The sequence below is a fragment of the Equus przewalskii genome, unplaced genomic scaffold, assembly GCF_037783145.1.
Source record: "Equus przewalskii isolate Varuska unplaced genomic scaffold, EquPr2 ChrUn-13, whole genome shotgun sequence".
Lineage (NCBI taxonomy): Eukaryota > Metazoa > Chordata > Mammalia > Perissodactyla > Equidae > Equus > Equus przewalskii.
Genome location: NW_027228750.1, coordinates 5964541 through 5985757, shown reverse-complemented (window position 1 = coordinate 5985757; position 21217 = coordinate 5964541). Strand labels below are relative to the sequence as shown.

The 21217-nt window shown below is 35.8% G+C and overlaps 1 protein-coding gene and 1 long non-coding RNA gene across 10 annotated transcripts in view; one reads left to right on the top strand and one right to left on the bottom strand.

Moving 5' to 3' along the window:
• Nucleotides 1-21217, top strand: part of MAGI3 (membrane associated guanylate kinase, WW and PDZ domain containing 3) — a 219450-nt gene that overhangs the window by 159128 nt on the left and 39105 nt on the right. For all 9 annotated transcript variants that reach the window (XM_070607886.1, XM_070607893.1, XM_070607888.1 and 6 more), the window contains 4 exons: nt 556-733; nt 3940-4019; nt 14725-14782; nt 19093-19187. In XM_070607886.1, the coding sequence (XP_070463987.1) occupies nt 556-733; nt 3940-4019; nt 14725-14782; nt 19093-19187 (411 nt within the window). The remainder of the gene's footprint in view (nt 1-555; nt 734-3939; nt 4020-14724; nt 14783-19092; nt 19188-21217) is intronic.
• Nucleotides 395-21212, bottom strand: LOC139081620 (uncharacterized). Its single transcript, XR_011536766.1, has 5 exons — nt 21088-21212; nt 14796-14897; nt 13219-13437; nt 12378-12504; nt 395-1935 (listed from the first exon to the last, which is right to left on the bottom strand). It is a non-coding gene; the product is annotated as an uncharacterized lncRNA (long non-coding RNA).

Sequence of the window (21217 nt, the reverse complement as noted above, 5' to 3'; positions counted from 1 at the left end):
TGTTAAATGTCTGTGAGGCAGCTTGGTATAGCAGTTAGGAACATGGACCACTTAGATTCAAATCTTGGCTCTGTTGTTTATTAGCTGTGTAACCTTGACTAAATTAACTTAACCTCACTGTGCCTTGGTTTTCTCATCTGTAAAATGGGAATAGTGATAATATATATTCAGAGGGTTGCTGTGAGGATTATGAGTTAATATATGTAAAGTGCTTAAAATAGAACCTGGCATATAAAAGTACTGTGTAAGTGCTGTGGCGGCTTATATATATATATATATATATATATTGATTGATATATATTCAGTACATGCTGAATTGATTCTAGTGTTGTTTTTTGCTTCTTTCCCAGACTAGCATCAGAGGTGCTGTACAGGATTAACGTCACTTAGCAAATGAAAAAAATTCAGTATGTTTATTTGTTTTTCAAAAATTATACAGAATGTGGACATAATAGACAGGGAAATTCGCACTAAATATTTGGCATTTTGTTAGAAACGAAGCGGGCTGTTTGAGTGTAACTTTACCTACTTTTCACACTGTTCTGTTTTGAATAGCGGAAAACAGAGAGCGGCATTCTGAGTCGTCTGATTGGATGAAGACTGTCCCAAGTTACAACCAAACAAATAGCTCCATGGACTTTAGAAATTACATGATGAGAGATGAGAATCTGGAACCACTGCCCAAAAACTGGGAAATGGCCTACACTGACACAGGGATGGTCTACTTCATCGAGTAAGCAAATGTCTGTGTCTTTTCTAACGTGCCGCCACCGTGAGGCTTGTCTTCAAAGTGTTTTAACCTCATTTCACCAGACTTTATTTCTTCTTTCTTTCTTTAAAAATACTTTTTTACAAGTTACAGTTGATTCTTAGTGTAACTATTTCCCTGGATGATATTTTATTGGATAAAGGAATAGTGTATTTTAAAACCTATGGTTTTAAAAAAACAGGAGGATTAAAAACAGATTTATCACTAATAATGAAAAATGTAGGCATAAAGGGTGTTTTGCTTTTTTTCTTTAACTTTTGGATAGATTTTCAAATTCAATGAGCATTTCAAGAATTATCATCATTTGGTGGGGGGTGTATTTATTATCTGAGCTAAATATTTTCAGTCCTAGAGTTTAGATTTGATGTATTCAGGCAATATAGTTAAATAATGTAGGAGGAAAATATCGCTGATCCTCAGAGTAATTGATACAATATAAATTCACAAAAAATAAAACTGTTTTATGAGAAAGCACTATTAATATAAATAAAAATATATTTATAGAGATATAGAATATCACATGTATTCAATCAACCTAATGTTTTATATTGTTTGTACCTGAGAACAAATATACAAATATGTCATATAAATAATTTATTAGAAGTTTCATTATGAAGTATTTTTTATATTCTCATGCAGCTGTAATTCTCATCTTTAAAGTAATTTGCTTAGAGGTAGAAGATGAATGGAGTGAAGTTACAGAATACAGCAATTCAATAACAATTAAAATATTGAAGGCTGGACACTAAACTCAAAGAAGATCTACTCAGAAATGATTTAGGGGGTAGAAGACTTGAATCTGTTTCCTCAATTGGTCCAAAATTCCATCTCCGTCCCTTAGAGTGAGCATCTTGCTGTAACAAGTGGGATTCTAGTGTTCAAAAGACATAGATTTTGTGTGCATGGTGTTCTTTTTACCATATATGGTACATTGTTAACTATGTTATACATTTATGTAGGCATTAATGACCAGGATTATACAAAACAGACAAAATCAGGTATATTCTTCTCTGTGGACGATTTTAGGGATTTTTCAAGGGTGATTTAGACGTGACTTTCATGCTGACTTTAGAAGTAAACCCCCAAGAGTAAGATGGAGAGTCACTAAAAGTGGCTAATATCTTCAGAAGCAGATTTTGAGACGTTGAATCTGACAGTACTTCACCCTGCAAATACGAATAAGAGAGTAAATTATAAGGGTAGGGGAAGAATTTATAAAAGAAATGTCTTTATAGGTGAACATTATTAAAATGGATTAAAGGCCTAAATGTAAGATCTGAAACTATAAAACTAGAAGAAAACATAGGGGAAAACCTAGGGGAAAAGCTTCACGACGTTGAATTTGGCAAGGATTTCCTGGATGTGACACCAAAAGCACAGGCAGCAAAAGCTGAAATAGACAAATGGGACTGCATCAAACTTAAAAAACTTTTGTGCGGCACAGGGAAACAATCAACAGAGTGAAAAAGCAACCTATGGAATAGGAGAAAATATTTGCAAACCATATATACCTGATAAGGGACTAATATCTAGAATATAGTTGAATATTATTTGCTGCTAGATAAAGCTCTCCTGTTTGCTATAGCTAATGTATTTGGTCTGAGTTACTGCTGCTGTTTAATCATGCTTCTGCAAATAAAGAATACTAATATAGGTCTATAATCTTTAGCTATTATGTTTTGGGTATAGCTCCTATGGGCATTTCTTTACCTTGGGAAATATTGGGTAAAATCCTAGCAGATTGCCTACATCTGCTAATTTAGCAGTAAAAATTTTAGATCATTAACCAAAGTGAAGATTTTCGTATGTAGCAATTTTGAAGTTTGTTTAGCAAGATATGCTAAGATTTCTTTTTTTCCCTAACATCTGCATACTCCTAGGTCTCTTTGGAGTTCTGATCCTTTTCGTTTTGCTGAAATTGATTTAACTGGTTTTAGTTTGGGGAAATTCTTTCTCTGACAGAATGAGTAACACAGACTTTCTAAAAATGATCCAGATTTCTCCTTAGATTATCCATTATCCAGCATATAAAATGTGTTCCTACTACAGTCTACCAACTAGTAGCATACCTGGCAGTGTGTAAGAAGGGGCTGCATAGCCAGCTCTGTGAATAGGTCAGGAATTAGAAAAGGTATGGAAGATACGACTATTCCGTGAAACCATTGGCTTCGTTTCCTGAGTGGTCAGCGTAGAGATTAGTGAGTTAATCTCATGTTAAAGACACCAAGAAAAGATAATTTGTTCACATGGTTACTCTCACACTACTTTGCTAATAACTTTAATTTACATTTTGTTACCTTCCTATATATTTTCTTCCGTGATTTTTTCTTTCTTTAATAACCTCATAGTTCAGATACTTAACCCATAACGCTGTTTGTCCACTTAGCTGTGTTATAGTTTTATTTTAGCATTAGATCTGCTGCATGGTGACCTGGTCTGAAGCTAACTGATTGTGACCTATAGCGAAATTTAACAGACACTGCTCTTTGAAAGCATCTGTGGCCTACTTCATATAAAAGGGTGGGGGGGGGGGCGGAATTTTTTGTTCTCTGTCGGGTTTTTTTCTGTTAAATATATGGTCCATGGTAATGAAGACTTAGTTTTGTAGAGTTGAGTTTAACTATACCCATCATTTTTACTTGCGTGTTGCAAAAACAGACACTTTAAAACTTTCATTTAACTCTTTTATTTTAAAGAGCCCCAGTGAGAGCAGAGGCTCTATCTCTGTATTCCCAGCCCCCAGCACTGTGCCCACACATGACAGGCATTTAAGAAATAGAGTGTTTTTTGAAGGGAGGAAGGAAAGAATTCAGCCAGCAAGCAAATAAGGTTTTCAGTGCAGCTTTTTCAGCTAGATAATGCACAGTATGGGGCTATGTGCTCACATTTTGACTGATTAAATAAGTATCTTTATTCTGCACTTGGCATTTCATCCTTTGCTGAGAGTCTTCATTCTCGAATTAATGCCTCAAGCATTACCTTTCCTTTATGGCAGTTTTGAAGTAATGGAGGGAGAACAATAGGATTTTGAATCAGAGGTCTACAAACGGAGCCTGTAGGAGATAAATGTTCCAACATCGTATACCTTATAGTCACTTTAAGTCTTTGCTTTTGAAATACTTTTCTTCCTCTTTACTGTGCTAGTTCTAATTGAAATGTTTATTCTACAGCCACAATACCAAGACAACCACCTGGTTGGATCCTCGTCTTTGTAAGAAAGCCAAAGCCCCTGAAGACTGTGAAGATGGAGGTAGAGATTCAGAAACCTTTTATACCATACTTATTCTCTTAATCCCTGCTTGCTCTTCTTGCTTACATAGTGAGTTTTCCAATACCCTAAATAAAACATAATGTGCATAAGCACATAGCAGTGGGTGGATATCATAATCAACTGACTCTGGTCATTATATCTAATTTTATGAGAGACTTTCTCTCTTTTTGAGGATTATACAGTTAAATCCTATTTTTAAAAAATCTTAGTGAAAGTAAATTTGCCCTTTTTTAAACATTTGTTTTAAAGACAAACTTTTAAAATTCTAAATAAATATATTTATAAATTAGGTACATTCTCAACCACAGGATAGCCTCATCATGCTTCTTGAGCCTTCAAAAATGTATTTAATTTAGTGTCATTAAGATAGAGATATTTGTATCTATAGTAGCCATTTAGAGCAGCAGTAGAAACTCAGTGAAAGTCTCTAACATACCCCCACTGCACCCCCACCCCACACACAATTTTTACTGCTTAGCAGAAAAACTATTCCTCTAAGAATCATTAGCTAATAATACTTATCTGTCTTATATATTAGAGGTTCTGTTTAATGGTCTAGTCTTACAAATAAGTATAGAATTTTCCCCAACCAAAATTCTTTACTATATCTTCTTGAATGTAGGATGCAGATGAATAAAATTTGCATTCATTTTGTATCACTCATCAGAAATTATTTACCTTGGTTAAAAAATGAGTGGCTTAGAATGAGGTTCAGGCAGTCCTCCTATAGATTGAATTCCAATTTATAAAAAAAACAAACAGAATTAACACATATTTGGTTCAACATGATTACAGTATTAAGAATATTTCTAGGAGCAAACAATTGGAAAATAGAATTATTTAAATTCTATTTGCAACGATGTAAAAAAAATTAGATACCTTGGAGCAAGTCTACTGAAAGATGTGCAAATCCTTTACACTAAAAACTACAAAACATCACTAAAGAAATTAATGAAGAACTAAAATAATTGACGAGACATACTGTATTCATAGATTGGATGACACAATATTGTTAATGATGTTCCTTCTCCCTAAATTGATACCTAGATTCAATACAGTCCCATTCAAAGTCCTAAAAGACTGTTTTGAAGAAATTGACTAAAATATATATGGAAATACAAAGGCTGTAGTTGGCCAAGCAATCTTAAAAAAGGACAAAGGTAAAGGATTTAGGGTACAAGATTGGAAGACTTATAAAGCTACAATAATCAAGACAGTGCAGTATTGGCATAAAGATTGATAAATAGATCAATGGGTGAGGATAAAGAATCCAGAAATAGAAGCACACATATTTGATCGCTTAATTTGCAGCCAGCGTGCCCAAGTCAATTCAATGAGGAGAGAAAATTCTCTTTAACAAATGGTGCTGGAACAACTGGATATCCATAAGGAAAAATGAACTTCAACTACACCTCACTCCAGACACTAAAAGTAATTTCAGGTGGATCAAAGAACTAATCACAAAAGCCTTTGGAAGAAAATTTACAAGAGTATCTTTATGACTTTGGAATTAGCAAAGATGGGGAGAAATAGTAACCCTTGTACATTGCTTGGCAGAATGTAAAATGGTACAACTGCTTTGGGAAGCAGTTTGGCAGTTTCTTAAAAGCTTAAATGTAAATTTACCATATCACCTAGCAGTTCACTCCTAGATATCTACCCAAGAGGAATTAAAACATAAGTCTGCACAAAGACTTGCGTATAATTATTCATAGGAGCAACATGCATAATAGCTAAAAAGTGGAAGCAACCCAAATGCCCATCAACCAATGTATGGGTAAATAAAATATGATGTAATCATATAATGGGATACTATTCAGCAATAGAAAAGAATAAAACACTATACATGCTACAAAATGAACAGACCTCAAAAACATTAGGCTAAGTAAGAGAAACTAGACACAGAAGACCAGCTATTTTATGACTCCATTCATGTGAAATGTCTAGAATAGGCAAATCAATAGAGACAAAGTAGATTAGTGGTTGCCTGGCACTGAGGACGGGAATAGAGATTAACTGTAAACAGCACAAGGGATCTTATTGGGGTGATGGAAATGTTCTAAAACTGGATTTTAGTGATGCTTGCACAGCTCAGGAAATTATTAAAAATCATTGAAATTGTATACTTAAAACAAGTGATTTTTATGATATGTAAATTATACCTTAATAAAGTTACTTTTTAAATGGTCTAAGGACTTGAACAGACATTTTACAAAAGAAGATAAAAGAATAGCCAATAAGAACATGAAAAGTTGCTTCTCGTTAGTCATCAGTGCACTGGTTCCTGGCCCCTGGAAGGGCTACAGTTCACACACTGGCAATAACAAAGTTCGGTGAGATTGTAGAGTAGCTGGGACTGGCACTGTGGGTGGGGGTGTAAAATTATGTGAACACTCTGGAGCACTTTTGGCAGTTTCCCTTGAGGTGTTTTCTCAAGAGAAATGAAAATATTTATTCCTAAAAAGACTTTTACCTGAATGATCATGGCAACTTTATTCATCATAGCTCAAACCTGGAAATATCCCAGATATCCATCAACAAGAGAATGGATAAACAATTTGCAGTATATTCTTGCAATGAAATGCTACCCATCAATAAAAAGAAAAAACTGTTGATAACACTCAATGACATGGACGAATCTCAAAAACATGCTGAATAAAAGAAGCCAGACACAAAAGAATGGGTACTCAGTTATCCAATATTTAAAGTCTGAGAACAGGCACACTCATCTATGCTGATAGAGGTCAGAAAACGAGGAGGGAGGAGGTAAGTGGGGTGAATTGAAGTAATTCTCTCAAATGATGGATGTCTTTTCCACCTTGTTTGGGGTAGTGGTTACTCAGGCACACGCAGTTGCCAGAACTTGTTTTTTTATGATTGAACGAGCACTTATGATTTTTAAATCCCTGAATAAGCACTTAAGATCTGTGCATTTTATTGTGTGTAAATTATACTTCAATAAATAATTTTTAGAATAATCTTTTATAACATACTTCTCTTGTCTGTAAGGCTTTCAACAGTGAGTTCCTCGTGGTGAAATCTGCCACTGTAAACTAGAACGTATACTGCTCTAGAAGTTGACTTTTTAAAGATTGTGAATGCAGTTATTAGTCTTCTCAGGCATGTCTCTTTTGCTAGTCTCCATCCCTTTTCCTGACCACTAATTGTTTCAGTTCAATTCTCTACCTTTTCCTGTTTTCCCTTGTAGACTGTATTTATTTTCATAGCTTTAACTACCAATTTACTATAGCTGGCCCCTTATCTAAATCTCTAATATTGTCCTCTGTTCTGAATTCTATTTCTGTATTTCCTATTGCATTTGAGACTTTCTTTTTGGTTATCCTGCTAGCACTTCAAATAAACATATTTAAAACTGAATTTAACATCTTTCTCCTAAAGTCACCCCATCCTTCTTTCCATCACAGGTACCATCCGCATAATCATCTGGGCCAAAATCCTTTGAGTCATATTTACTTCTTCCTCTCCTCTTGCTATGTTCTCTATATAATTTCCAATTCCTGTTGCTTTCTTTTTCCATATTTTGCCAATATATTATGAAAACTTTCCACCATATAGGAAATTGAAAGAATTTTACAGTGAATACATATATGCCCACCGCTAAGATTTTACAATGATCGTTTTGCTATATTTGCTTTTTCACACAGCTATCTAACCATCTATCCTCTGCCTATTCGTGCTTTTTCTTTATGTTATATCTTCCTCTCCATTCCTCTGATCATCACACACTTGGACTATTCTTGGTCTTTTTTCCTACAGTTACTGATCCTCCTCTAATAACTATGTGCTTTGTGCCAGTGATCTCTAAGATGGTGGTGCTCAAAAGATCTATTTGGGTACCGGAAGAAAATGTCAGAACTTACTTTTCACAATGTTCCAATTGGGAAAAAAAATAAATTAAGCTTCTGTACTATTTTATATGCAGATTAGTAATGACAATCTTACTCATTCCATATGTCAGATTGTCACATATGCCACCCAGAGTGTCTGGAGGGAAGAATGGACATGGCGCCTTACTCATGTCAAGGCCACTGGGACGTTTTGCAGTTTACTTGTGCCCAGTTAAGTGGATTTATAGACTATGTTTTATACTTTTAATCCACACAAAGCTGAAATATGGCTTAAAAAGATTTCTGCAAAGATACTACCGATTGAAGGTAATATAAGTATATAGCAAGCCCACGCTAACAGAAAGAAAATGGCAGAGCTGACACATTTCAGATGTCATGTTTTCACTTTTTTTAAACCACATTGAAGTGAAACAGTGATATTTGTTTAGTCTTCATCTCCTTCGTAAATTTGTATTTTGTGTATGCTCTATTACATACTTATTAGTAGAGAAGTACACATATATCATACATATCTGTCGGTTGTCATATGTGGCAGCTGCATGTTGCTCTGATGCTGAAAGCTGTGCCACTAGTATTTCAAATACCAGCAGGGTCACCCATGGTGGACAGGTTTCAATGGAGCTTCCAGACTAGTCAGACTAGGAAGAAGGACCTGGCCACCCACTTCTGAAAAAATTGGCCATGAAAACCCTGTGAACAGCAGCAGAGCACTGTCTGATATAGCGCTGGAAGGTGAGAGGATGGCGCACAAAGACCAGGAAGGGTTCCACTCTGCTGTACACAGGGTCACTAGGAGTCAGAGTTGACTTGATGGCACTAACAGCAGCATACATATTTATGAATAAATGTATATATCTTGTAGGTACATGTTCATATTTTTTACTGGTAAGGCTACATGATTAAAAAACTTTGGCTACATTGCCTATTAATCTTTCTAAAATACAACTGCCTTCATACCTCTCCCTTCCTCAGATACCTGTAATGACTCCCTACTGTCAGCAGAATAAAGTCTAGACTCCTTGGTGAAGTATCGAAGGTGTTTTATAATTGAACCATATTCTATATTTCTTTTTATGTCATAAATATGACATTTTTGTCTTTTCCATATGCCCATTTCTTCTGCCAGGAACCAGCCTTGTTCCTTGTGTCCACCTGCCTCATACCTACTTATCCTTCTAAGCTCGAATCTAAAGTATAATTTCTTTGTAGCCTCGTCTGTCATTCTCTTCAGGGTCAGAATTAGGTGTTCTCTGTGCTCAGTAGTACCATATGATGTATATCTATGGTAGCACTAATTATATTGCATTGTAACTATAAGGGCAATGATTTTGTCATATTCCTCTGTATCACCTTTCAGTAGAGACTGAAATGTTTGGAAAGAGAGGAGGAGGAAGGGAGGGAAAAGAAAGAGGAAGGAAAGAAGCTACTCTATCCCCCAGATATTTTGGTCATCCTTTTTGAAAATATTTTTTAATCTCTAAAATTCTGGGGTGAGGCAATAAGTAATAAGTCTGTCTTCATTCACTAGTTTGCAGTTGATAGAGAAATAAGACACGGGAAACAGAGAGATGAGATTAGGATGCCAGCTGATGAGTGAACATGGCTTTAGCTCTGCATCTGTGTGGGCTTACTGATATTTTATCCCAACAGGAGGCAGACATAAGCATTCAGCCTCTGGCCTCTTTGTTCAGCTGCAGGCCTTCTCCTACAAGGCAGGCATGGTGGAGACCAGAGTGGATTGTACCCTCTCTGCCTTCAGGCTGACATCTAAAATAGGGAGAGAAACCAAGAGGCCCTGAGCCAAGCATATTGAATTCATTTTCTAAAACTCCTCAGTCAGATAAGACATTCTTTCTTCTTTGGAGAAGAAAATGAAGGGGCTCAGAAAAACTGGAAATGTTTCTCCCATTCTTTCCCCTCTATGGAAATTTGAAAAATTGGATAAGTGTGTCTCCCTATGCTCTTTACATTAAGGTGACCATATATCTTGGTTAGCCCAGGACTAATCCAGCTTATTCCTGTTGTCCTAGCATAATTATTAATAGTATTCCCTTTTACTCTCAAAAGTAGACAATACATTATATGTTCATCTTAATTATATCTTTCTTAAGATAGAGCAACCAAAATTGCATTCAGTATTCTAGGAATCTTCAAAACCTTTTAATATAAGGGCTATTCACCCGTCCCCACAACTGTGTGTGCCTTTCTAACATTGCCTGTACTTACCTGTGGGGACTCCGCAGTTTGGAACCTTGAGCCTATTTGGTTTATGCTCAGCCAACCTTTACCACTTTGGCTGTGTATATGTCTCCTCCCTGAATGGGGAGAATAGCCCCACAATGGGCTATTTCCATACTAGACTGTGTCTGGCTTATATTGGTATTCTCCACAGTGCTTTGCACAGAGTAGATGTTCAAAAGGGGATAATAATAGTAATATTTTAAATGTAAATTTTTATAGGTAGGAAGATATTCTTTGCATTGTGCTGAATATTTAAGATCTTCTAGGAAAACCTTAGAATTTCTAAAAACTTGCCCTTTCCACTCTAGTCTTCTGATATTCAGAACCCAACTGTCTTTGTATACTGTATTTGATGGTTTAATTGATGTACATATTTATCTTCCATTCAAATAAAATAATTGGTGTTTTGGTTGAATAGTCATTTTAAAACTACAACATCAGGAGTCCATTTTACTCTCAGCTTACTTCTTTTCTCTTAGGATGAAAGAAAGTTTAAATTAAGCGTATTTTATACTAAAATGTGTTGAATGTTGATGTCATTTTGGAGCTTAGAGAATGATAAAAGAAAATTATCAACCGACTGGAGCTCCATAATAAGAAAACAATTGTAATTCATATACTTAAGTGAGAAAAGTCCTATTTTGGGAAGAGGGAAGAAAGAAAGATAAATATATGGGCTTTAGAACCAACCAGCTGTTTGATACGCCAGGAATAGTTTTACCTTTTGAATCAACTTTTGGGGGTTATGCTTTAGCTTCCATATGGTTAGGTCTTTGCTTATCTCAAAAGTAAATAAACATATTTTCTCTTGACTCTACTTCTTCCCATGGTTCTCACACTACCTTTTTCACAACCAAGTTTCAAAAAAACAAAAAGAGCCATCTCTTCTGAGGACTCCACTCCTATTTCACTCTTCGGTACTATAATACACTGAATTTTTTCCTCTACATTCTCAGTGAAACTTCTTTTCTTAAGATTACCAATAACCTCCTGACTGCCAAATTTGGTGAACTCTTTTTCAGCCCCTATCTTTAGTCCTGACAGCTTTCTAAAGCATTTGTTAGTGTTGACCATGTTCTCCTCTTCTGTCTTCTTTGACACCATTTCCTCTAACTGTTCTTATTTTCTCCATCTGCTCCTTTAATTGTTAATGCTACTGAGGTTCTATTCTCTACCTTTTCTATTCATAATTTATCTAGGTAATCTTGCCTAATGCCATAGCCTAACTACAATATCTCCCAAATCCTTATCTTCCTACATTTTTCTTTTCAGGACTAGGTTTATGTTTCCAATAGATTGTTAGATATCTCTACCAGGTATTGCACAGGCCCCTCAAAGGTAAGACCTCCCAAACTAAGCTAAATCTTCCGTTCCTGCCCTCAACAAATGACACCATATTCCAGTTCCTTGAGCCAAAAGCTGGTTATCATCTTCAACTTTTTCCTCACCTTATCCTCTTCATTACAGTTAACTACCAAGTTCTATTATTTCTGACCTTTAAAAACCTACCATCTCTAGAATGTCCGATGGTGCTAGGCACTACATTAGGCACTTTTTACATATTATCTGTCACCAAAATGCCTTTAAATCCAAATTAATACTTTGTTCCTATTCCCACAGCTATTTTCATAGTAAATATTCAATAAACATCTGATAGTGTGTCATTTTCGTGCCAGAAGAGCCATTAACCTGGGAATCCTCTTGGCCTCCTCCCCTCTTTTCCTCTCTCCATCTTCATGTCATTGAGCCCTATTACTTTGACTTCCTTGTTTCTTTTATGCATTCTTTCTCTCTGTTTCCACTACCACTGCCTTAATTCCAGCCTTCATAATTTCTTATCTAGGCTATTAATGATTTTCTTATTTGTCTGCCTTTATTCTCACTCCACTCTATCTGCACATGCTGTATTACTGCTGCCCATAATCTTTCTCAAATATAAATTTAATCATGTCACAGTCCAGCTTAATCAGTTCCATCATCATCAAAATGAAGATTACACTCCTTAACATGGCACTCCAGGAATGTGATTTGGTGCTTATAAGACAAGCACCTTGCCTACAACCTTCACTCCAGCCCTATCAAATTATTCGTAATTACTGAAAATGCCAGGCATTCTTAACCCTCAGTGTTCTTTGGTCTGTCTGGAATGGTCTCCCTCTCCCCAGTCCCAACTCACCCTTTAAGACATCACCCTCTTTTAGAAGGCTTTCCTGATAGCTACTCTTACCAGGCAATTGGGGTCATTCCTCTGCACTCCCCAAGAAAGCTTGTGTTTATCTTCATTATATGATTTGTGTCTTCTGTCTTCCTGTTTAGACTGTGAACTCCTTGAGGTCAAGAGCTGTGTTGTTTTTCTAATTGTTATTTTGCATAACGAAGAAGGAAGGAAGGAAATATAGGAAGAAAAAGGGAAGGAAATTAGTGAATGAACTGACCCACTGGATAGTGTATAAAATTGCTAGGTATTTTAGTCTTGCTTTTATTACCTTTATTTAAATGGGCAAATAATAACCACTTCTTTATTTGTATTAATTTGCCCTGCAGAAAACTGGATAATGCTATTACTGGTGAGGGTTTAAAGTCATTACTAAATAACCCACAAGATAAATTACCAATTTGTTTACTCTCCTAAAGAAAAGGCTCTGCTTTATCTGTTAGTTGCTAATTGTTTTAAGTGCTAACTAAAATGCTGAATGAACTTCCAGATTAACCCTGAAATATATTTGTGTTGATCCTTTATCCTTATTAAGTATTAATGCATCCTTTTTAGTCAATTTTTCAGATACCAAAGGGAATGTTTCAGCTGTCTCTATAGTTCCTTCAGTTCTCCAAGCTTCTTTAAAGACAAAGCGTAACTCCACATGTGGTACAGTTGCAGAATTTATCCTTACACAGCACCATTCAGTTCTCATGCTATTTCAAGAAAATTTCTGTTACAGAAAAAAATCTTTCTTGGAAGATTGTTAATGATAATGCTTTGGTAATATTATTATAGAGTATTTTTTGCAGATAGAATCCAACAAATATTCTTATCCATATAATAGTTGCTTGGTTATAAAATATCGTACCTAGTTAATTGACGATTGTCTGCTCTGTAGATGTGGAGGAGCAGAGTGGACTGAAGTATGCCTCAGTTCTTCTCAGCTGCTTTGTTCTGTTTTCACATAGTAGTTACTTTTCAACTATTCTCATCTCTTCCACCTCAGACGTTTCAACCAGGTACTTGGTGAGTTCACCAAGCTTCAAAACCGCCAATCGATATGTATTTACACAGGAAGAAAAATATTCTGGAGAAAACAGGTGGAGGTGATTCAGAGCTTTTCATCAAGAAGCTGGTCATTCTATTCTCTCCTTTTATTCTGAATGTGGAAATAATAATGTTTTTTAGAGCATAGTAGTTTGTATAGCTTATCAGATTCATTATAATGGAATTTTTACTTACAAAGTCAATACATCATAATTGCAGCTAAATGGTATAAAATTAATAAACCTTCTGATATCTTCTAAGCCTTTTAACTGTCTAGGATGCGTCGTGTGTGTGTGTGTGTCTGTGCATGTCTGTGTGTTTCAGCATAGCAGAAAAATACTCTAAAAGAAATTGAAAGTAAAAGTGTGGGTCATCATACTGTACAACTGTGGGTTTTTAAAAAATTCCTTCTTGTTGGGTTCCTATGTATAATTGATAGCACTCAAACCACCTGCTAGGAACATTCCTGCCAACTTAATCCGCGTCTGACTAATAAAATGATTCTTCAGGAGTCTTACCTTGGAAAATAGAGTAGAGGGAAAAGAGAATTCTTTCTTGACAGTGTCAGTTTATGTTGGAAAGACCAGAATTTTTTTTTTAACTATCAGAAATTCAACTACCTTCAGTTCTTCTGTTTATATTTTATTGTCAGTTACTTGGAATAAATAATATATAGTAATCCTACATGAGATATTTCTTTGTTACCATACACAAATACAGATTTTCTACTAGGCACTGTGGTAGTTAGATAAATTTTCCTTCAGATGCTCAGATCAAGTTAATGCCAGGGAAAGTAGGTACTTTCTTAAGTTTTAAGCAAATCTTGGTTACCCACTTGAAATGGCCAAAATCCAAGGTTGACTTTCCTTTGGGGAGAAGTGGGTCAGAATGTGATGGGAGAAATAACAGAAATCTTATGTATCATGGTGAAAAATTTATCAAGCAGCTGCTGCTTGTGTTGGACTACTGGGTAAGAGTGTCTCATGTCAGTATTATCCTGCTTTTTAAGTGAAAAAAATATACCAAATGACTTTTAAGATAATTAGCATTTTTATGGCTTGTGATTCAGATAAGCACTTTTGAGTTTAATGTCATCTTTTGTTCTGGGCTTCTGATTACTTGCTGAGGCACTCACTGGCTGTTGAAGAAGCCACTCAGATGCAAACTGTATTTGTTCTTTGAAAGTGAGCCCTCAGCTTTCTGTTTGTCTCCCAGATATTAGTATAATGAAATAAAAGACACTTAAATTCACTTGTTGGTGAATTCTTTTCTTTTGGTTTTGCATTTGGCATTTTACTCAATTCTTTTTTTCTTTTTTTATTTACAGAACTTCCTTATGGCTGGGAGAAAATAGAAGATCCTCAGTATGGGACATACTATGTTGAGTAAGTTTCTTACCTCAGTTAGTATTCTCCCAAATCTTTTCCTTTCATTATACAGCTTCGGGGAATACTGCACAGTGCAGTAAGGCTTCTGCAGTCCAGCTTTCAGGGTTCTCCTCTAGGGGAATGAGAAGATAGGGACAGTGAACATTTACTTCACTGGCTCTGGGCTCCCTGGAAGTCGGCTTTGAAGTAAATATGGAGTTAGAAGTTGCCCAGGTGATTAGTAGCTGGAGATGTTATCATTACTACTCCAGCTTCTGAAGAGAAACAGAGTAGAAAGAAAAGTGTGAAATGAGGGCACTGCACTAGATGAGCTGTTAAGGTCACTTCCAGCCTACAGCTGTGTGGTTCTGAAAGCAGTGAGAGACTTTCAGCGCAGTGTACCAGAATGATCCAAAGTTTTGAGGTATATGATTGAAAGTGTTCTCTCACTTGAGGACTTAATCAAGGAAAACTTAGTATTCTTTTTGAAGGTGAAAGTTGCTTCTTACACAGCTGTTATGGTTAAATTTAAACATACGTATATGTTGGAGTGGAGCACCAAACATCTGCCTATGTTAGCCAGAGAAATTAGGATAACGTCAACATCTAATTTTTCTTTCCATTTTCTTCATTTATCTAATTGCTACATGGTTATGACCATTGGGATTGCTTTCTTTCTGGATGCCATCGATAGAATTTTGACCTCAGGCATGTAGTACTAGGCAAATAATTGCATCAGAAACGTTACTGTTTACCTGGAAACTAGGAGTCTGAATCTACTGCCTAGATGGTGAAGGAAAAATGGTATTATTATCTAGAAAAATAGCAAACAGGAGAATCTTCTAGTTTTGTGATTGCTTATTTATTTTTCATCACTTGTTTGCATGAAGTAAATAAGTCTGAGTCCTGTTGTAACTCTAGTCTTTATTGTAATGTGTAGGTTGTTACTTGAGTCATTGTGGTTGGGGAGATTTTTGGAATGATTTCTTAAAAATCTAACTGTACCCTAAGAAAACACCTCAGGTAGTTTGACCCTTAGGTATATAACTTCACAGTGTCAATATTTTGGTTCCATTGAAAGGCTATGCTGATTTTATTTCCATTGTGTTATTTAATATTTTCATCATACTGTGATGTGAAAAGTATACAGCAGCTCTTTTGTTATTTTTTTCTAAAGCTTATTTAGTTAAAATAAAGAAATGAAGAAACCAGTTTTCAAGTCAAAGGAATATTTGAAGGCCAACTGAAAAGGTTTTATGGGACTTTTTTTTTCCTTTGTAGTTTAGTCTATTTAAATTGGGCTTCAATTGACTATTATTATTTGCCATTGACACTGCTGAATATTTCTGAGATAATGATTCTCATTTTCTCATTGTTTATTCCAAGTGAATTTGAATACATGGTCAAAAGGTGAAAGTTATTTGCCTGTTGTAAAATCTTGGGCTAAATGGTCTGGTTCCCATTAAGCAAAGATATAATATTGAAGCAACTTTAGGGCAAATCCTGAAGTGACCTGCTCCCAGTTGTCATGGAGGTGGGTGAAATAGCCTGAATTAGAAGCAACAGCAGCAGCAGTGACATGATTTTGTATGATTGTTCCCAGAATGAGCTCATTTTATAGGAGGGTAATTTATTAGGTTAAGAAAGAGCAGGCTGTACTCAAGATGCACAATAGTATGGAGTCAGCTGAGCTGTGGAGTGTGGCTTGATTCCCAGATTAGTTAGGTTTTGAATCTCGACCATAGTAATCTGCAGTGAGTTTACTGATGGAGATAAAAAGCTGTTACTTGAATGGCTACTCTTTGGCTCTCTTAATTTGTCAAACCAGATGGCACAGTGTTTGCTCTTGGCAGGAGCCTTGTAGTAGTAACACCAACTGCAATGGCAGTTTCTTTATAGGTACTTACTTTAGAGGATGAGATTCTGAAATGGATTAATTTATTTCTGAAAATAAAATTGTTCCAAAAATGTAGTGGCAGGCCTTTCATAAGAATGCTTATATATTTAGAAATTTTGTCTTATTGTATTGCGTTAAATGTCTTGACGCACTTAGGTGGCGAAGTCAACATATATGTCTGCTTTAATATCTCCAGCTCTTCATGAAAGAATAATGATTTGTTGAGATCAATTTTAAAAATCCATATATTATATGAAAAATTTTAATATAGATGAGAATCAAAATATTATATATTTAATTGTGCTTGTTTGCTACCCTTGTTTAATCTTTCTGATAATCCATAATATTCTCCTCTCTTACTTCCCATAGCTAGTTATAGGGAAAACAAAGTTGTTACATCTTTATAATGTTGTGGGTGTAAGTAAGTAAAAAGGAGAGTGTCTTTACTTTTTTGTTTTGTCTTTTGGGTGGCGTTTAAATCTAGGTAGTCTTAAGGTGACAGATGTTATTACTCTCTTTACTAAAATCTTACATTCTTTTCTCAGAGAATTTTCAGGAAAAAGATTACTCATTTGCATACTTCTACTCTCTTCTCCCACACATTACAGAGAGTATAAATACAAGTTACTGCTTTTTATGTTCTAGTGCCTAGGTGGCAAAGTGGGTCATTCTGGCTGATGACGTTAAAGTGAGCCAAGGTTCTTTCTAAACAGGTTTATTCTTTTCTAAGTGTCAGTTTCTAGTTGTTTTATTGTAAAATGTCAGTACCTAGTAAATAATAATAGTAAACGTACCTAATTTAACAGCGAAGATCTTCATTCTCACAGAGATTTAAGCAGTTAACTCAGTTGATGAGGTGCCCCCCATCATAAGAAGCAGAAGCATACTTAAACTTGAGTTTTAGTGAAATCAGAACCCAAAGAGTATCAGATAGAACTTGCCATATTTAGAGCTCTGAAACTAAATAACCACATCTGTTGCAGGATTAATACTGCACTAGAAGCCTGAAGGACAAAGAGAAAGCTAGCATACTTTGCTGTGAAGGTTTCTTTTTTTTTTGGCCCCTGCTGCTCCCTCCTCCATCACCACCATTAATGTTCACAAATGGCAAAGTAATTAGCCAAGTTGTATGACTATTTATATGTAGGTTTTGTAATATTCAGTCTATCTAAAGACAATCTTAATCTGAAATTCTCCTGATTTTTTTTTTTTTTTTTTGAGGAAGATTAGCCCTGAGCTAACATCCGCCGCCAATCCTCCTCTTTTTGCTGAGGGAGACTGGCCCTGAGCTAACATCCATGCCCATCTCCCTCTACTTTTTTATATGTGGGATGCCTACCACAGCATGGCTTGCCAAGCGGTGCCACATCCGCACCCGGGATCCGAACTGGCAAACCATGGGCCGCCAAAGTGGAACATGCACACTCAACCACTGCGCCACGTGGCTGGCCCCTGAAATTATCATGATTTGATGTTTAATTTTTGTTATTCACTAATGTCACTTCTTGTTAAAATGGTTGCTATTGGAAAATGCATGTCATTTGGCTGAAATATATTTGCACTATGGAAGTGCTAGAATATAATTCCTGTTGCTTCTCTATTAGACCTATTTGTGGTCTTAAACATCTTTTGTACAATAGTTGCATTCTTAACCAACTTCCGCTTAACTGACTTTCCGGAATAACCAATGCTGTGTTCTCTCTGTAAAACATACCATCACGCATAGTGTATTGACTACCATTGGCTGATCTCCTACCCTCTTAGTCTCCCTGTGCTCTTCTGCTTTCCCCCACAGTCTTGTATGCTTTTCAGGAGTCCGTTGTGAATGTTCCCAAATCAGAAATACTGGTTAAACTTATATTGTAATTATAGAATTCATTTAATTATTATATAATTATGAGGAAATTTAAATGTGGAAGAGTTGTTCTGTGATACAATTTGATAAGAGCAAATCTCTTTCTTAGTTGCTGCTAAATTGATATGGGTGAGTTAGTTGGAAAAGTAATAGTAAACTTCTAGAAAACTTCTGTACTCAGATTTCTTTAAAAGTGTCTCTACAGCTGCTTCATTTTAGAGAAACTTAAATTAAAGCCGTCCTACCATTAACTGTCTTTTAAAAAAATTAGCCTATCAGTTACCAACAGTTGTGATTGCATTAGATAGGAGGCCTTCGACTGCAGTTTTGAAAACTGTTATTGGCTATATTGGGTACGTTTATGAAGCAGCTATAGTGAATGCTTCAGCAGCTTTGACTTCTATGGGCCTTTAGTTGCCAAAAAGCCCTTCCACTGTGATCTTTCAGCTTCTGTGTTCCATAGCCTAATGATACATATTTGTCCTTTAAACTATGATGATGGAGTGGTATAATAGTCTACTTAAAAATAATCTCTTTCATCTTAACCTGAAATGTGTATTTTTCTACATTTTACAGTCACCTTAACCAGAAAACCCAGTTTGAAAATCCAGTGGATGAAGCCAAAAGGAAAAAGCAGTTAGGACAGGCTGATACTGGGTCATCAAAACCAGGTAGAAGTTTTTCTTCAATCTTTCCTTCCAAGAATAACTTGTGAGATTTATGTACTGAACTAATAAAAATGTTTGAACTTTTTAGTATTGGGACTTTGAAATTCAACAGAGAATGTCTAATTTTTGCAAATCATATTTTGTAAACATATTAATTTTAATAAAATATCTGAACATTTTGAGAATACTGATATTTTTCTCATGCTGCTTATATAAAAGTATGAAATTGTTGGGAGAAGGGATTAAATAGCTTTGTTATGGGTTTTAGGTTTTGATTTGAAGACTGGATTGTTTCCTAATGTTTAAGGACAGGCCAGTATTAGACCTCGAATTCAGTATGAGCTTCTCCCAAGTTAATTGTCTAGTCTAATGTCAGTAACCATTCAGGATTCTTCATTAACTGTTATGAACAAATACTAAATAAATCTACCATATTATTTGCCTACATCAGTGATTCTCAATTGGGATGGTGAGGTATTAGTAATATCAGGATCATTTGGGGAGCATTTTTAAAATATATAGGTCCTGAGGTTTTGATGAGCCTAGCTCCGTGTATTTTGAAAAAAGTGCCTAGGAATTTCTTACATTCTGCTCATTCCTTCCATCTCATCTCCCTTCTCCATCTGTCATTAATAACCGGGGGTCTATATGCTCATATCATAGTAATCGAGTAGATGTCCCACTTCTTTTGTCCCTGAGAGAAACAGTTCTTTCTTATAACTACTCTTCAAAAACGTAATCCCCTCCCCTAAGTTTTACATTTGATTTAGCAAATATTTATAGTCCAACAAATACTTTTGAGCACCTACTATATGCCAAGTACTTTGCTAATTAGCACATGATATTCAGAAATGATTAGGAGTAAGACAGGTCTTGCCCTCAAGAGTTCACATTCTAGTATAGGAAACTAATTGTTACAGTATATGATGACAGGTGCCATCCCAGAAGAGAAGTTAAATGTACAAGGGGTGGAGCAGGTTTGAATCCCAGCTTGTAACCTTGGGTGAGTTCCCTAAACAAGATCTTAGTGCCTGTATTTCCTCATCTATAACATAGGAATAATAATAGTACTTAACCTCTTAAGGTGATTCTGAGTATGCAAAATAATGCATATAAAGTGCTTACAATGGTATCTGGCACATGGTGACCAATAATTGATAGCCTTCATTGTTATTAATAGAGATATACAAGGTACAAAGGTGGCATAAAGGAGGGAGAGCTCAACTCTGCTTTGGTGAAGGCAGTTGAGGGGGCAGGGAAACTTTCAAGGCAGAAGACGACACATTTGAACTGGGTCTCAAAGTGCCAGGGAGGCACTTAAATCAGGCAGATAGAAATTTTAGAGGAGGAAGAAGGCATATCAGGTAGAAGGAACAGAACATATAAAACCATAGATGCATGAAATGGTGGTCCAAGGGCCAGAGAGCAGATAGGAATGGCTAGAGCATAGAGTATTTGTTGGGTACTAACAAGAGAAGAGGTTGTAGGGGTAGGCAGCCATGAGAAGAAATGAGTTTCAAATGGCTATAACCAAAAACGCAGACAATAGCAAGTGTTGGCAAGGATGTGGAGAAATTGGAAGCCTCATACATTGCTGGTGGAAATGTAAAATGGCCCAGCCACTTTGGAGAAGTTTGGCACTTCTTCAAAATGTTAAGCATAGTTACTAGTGTATGTTTATGACACTGCTGCAATTCTACTCTTAGCATATACCTAAGAGGAGTGAAAATTTGTGCCCACACAAAACCTTGTATGTGAATGTTCATAGCAACATTATTCATAATAGCCAAAAAATGGAAACAACCCAAATACATCATTTTGACTTCATATAAAGGATTCTTTGGAGTGAGAAAAAGTAAGTACAAACAAGGCAATGAAGAGGAGATAAAGTAGGTGATTTTACCTTTCACATAATATAGAAGAGTCCTGTAAAGAAGAAATGATTCATTAGCTAAGTTTTTTCCAGTGATTTCGTTTATGAATTTAAATTTTAACTGTTCCATAACATTAGATTCTCTCTCATTTTCTTTCTT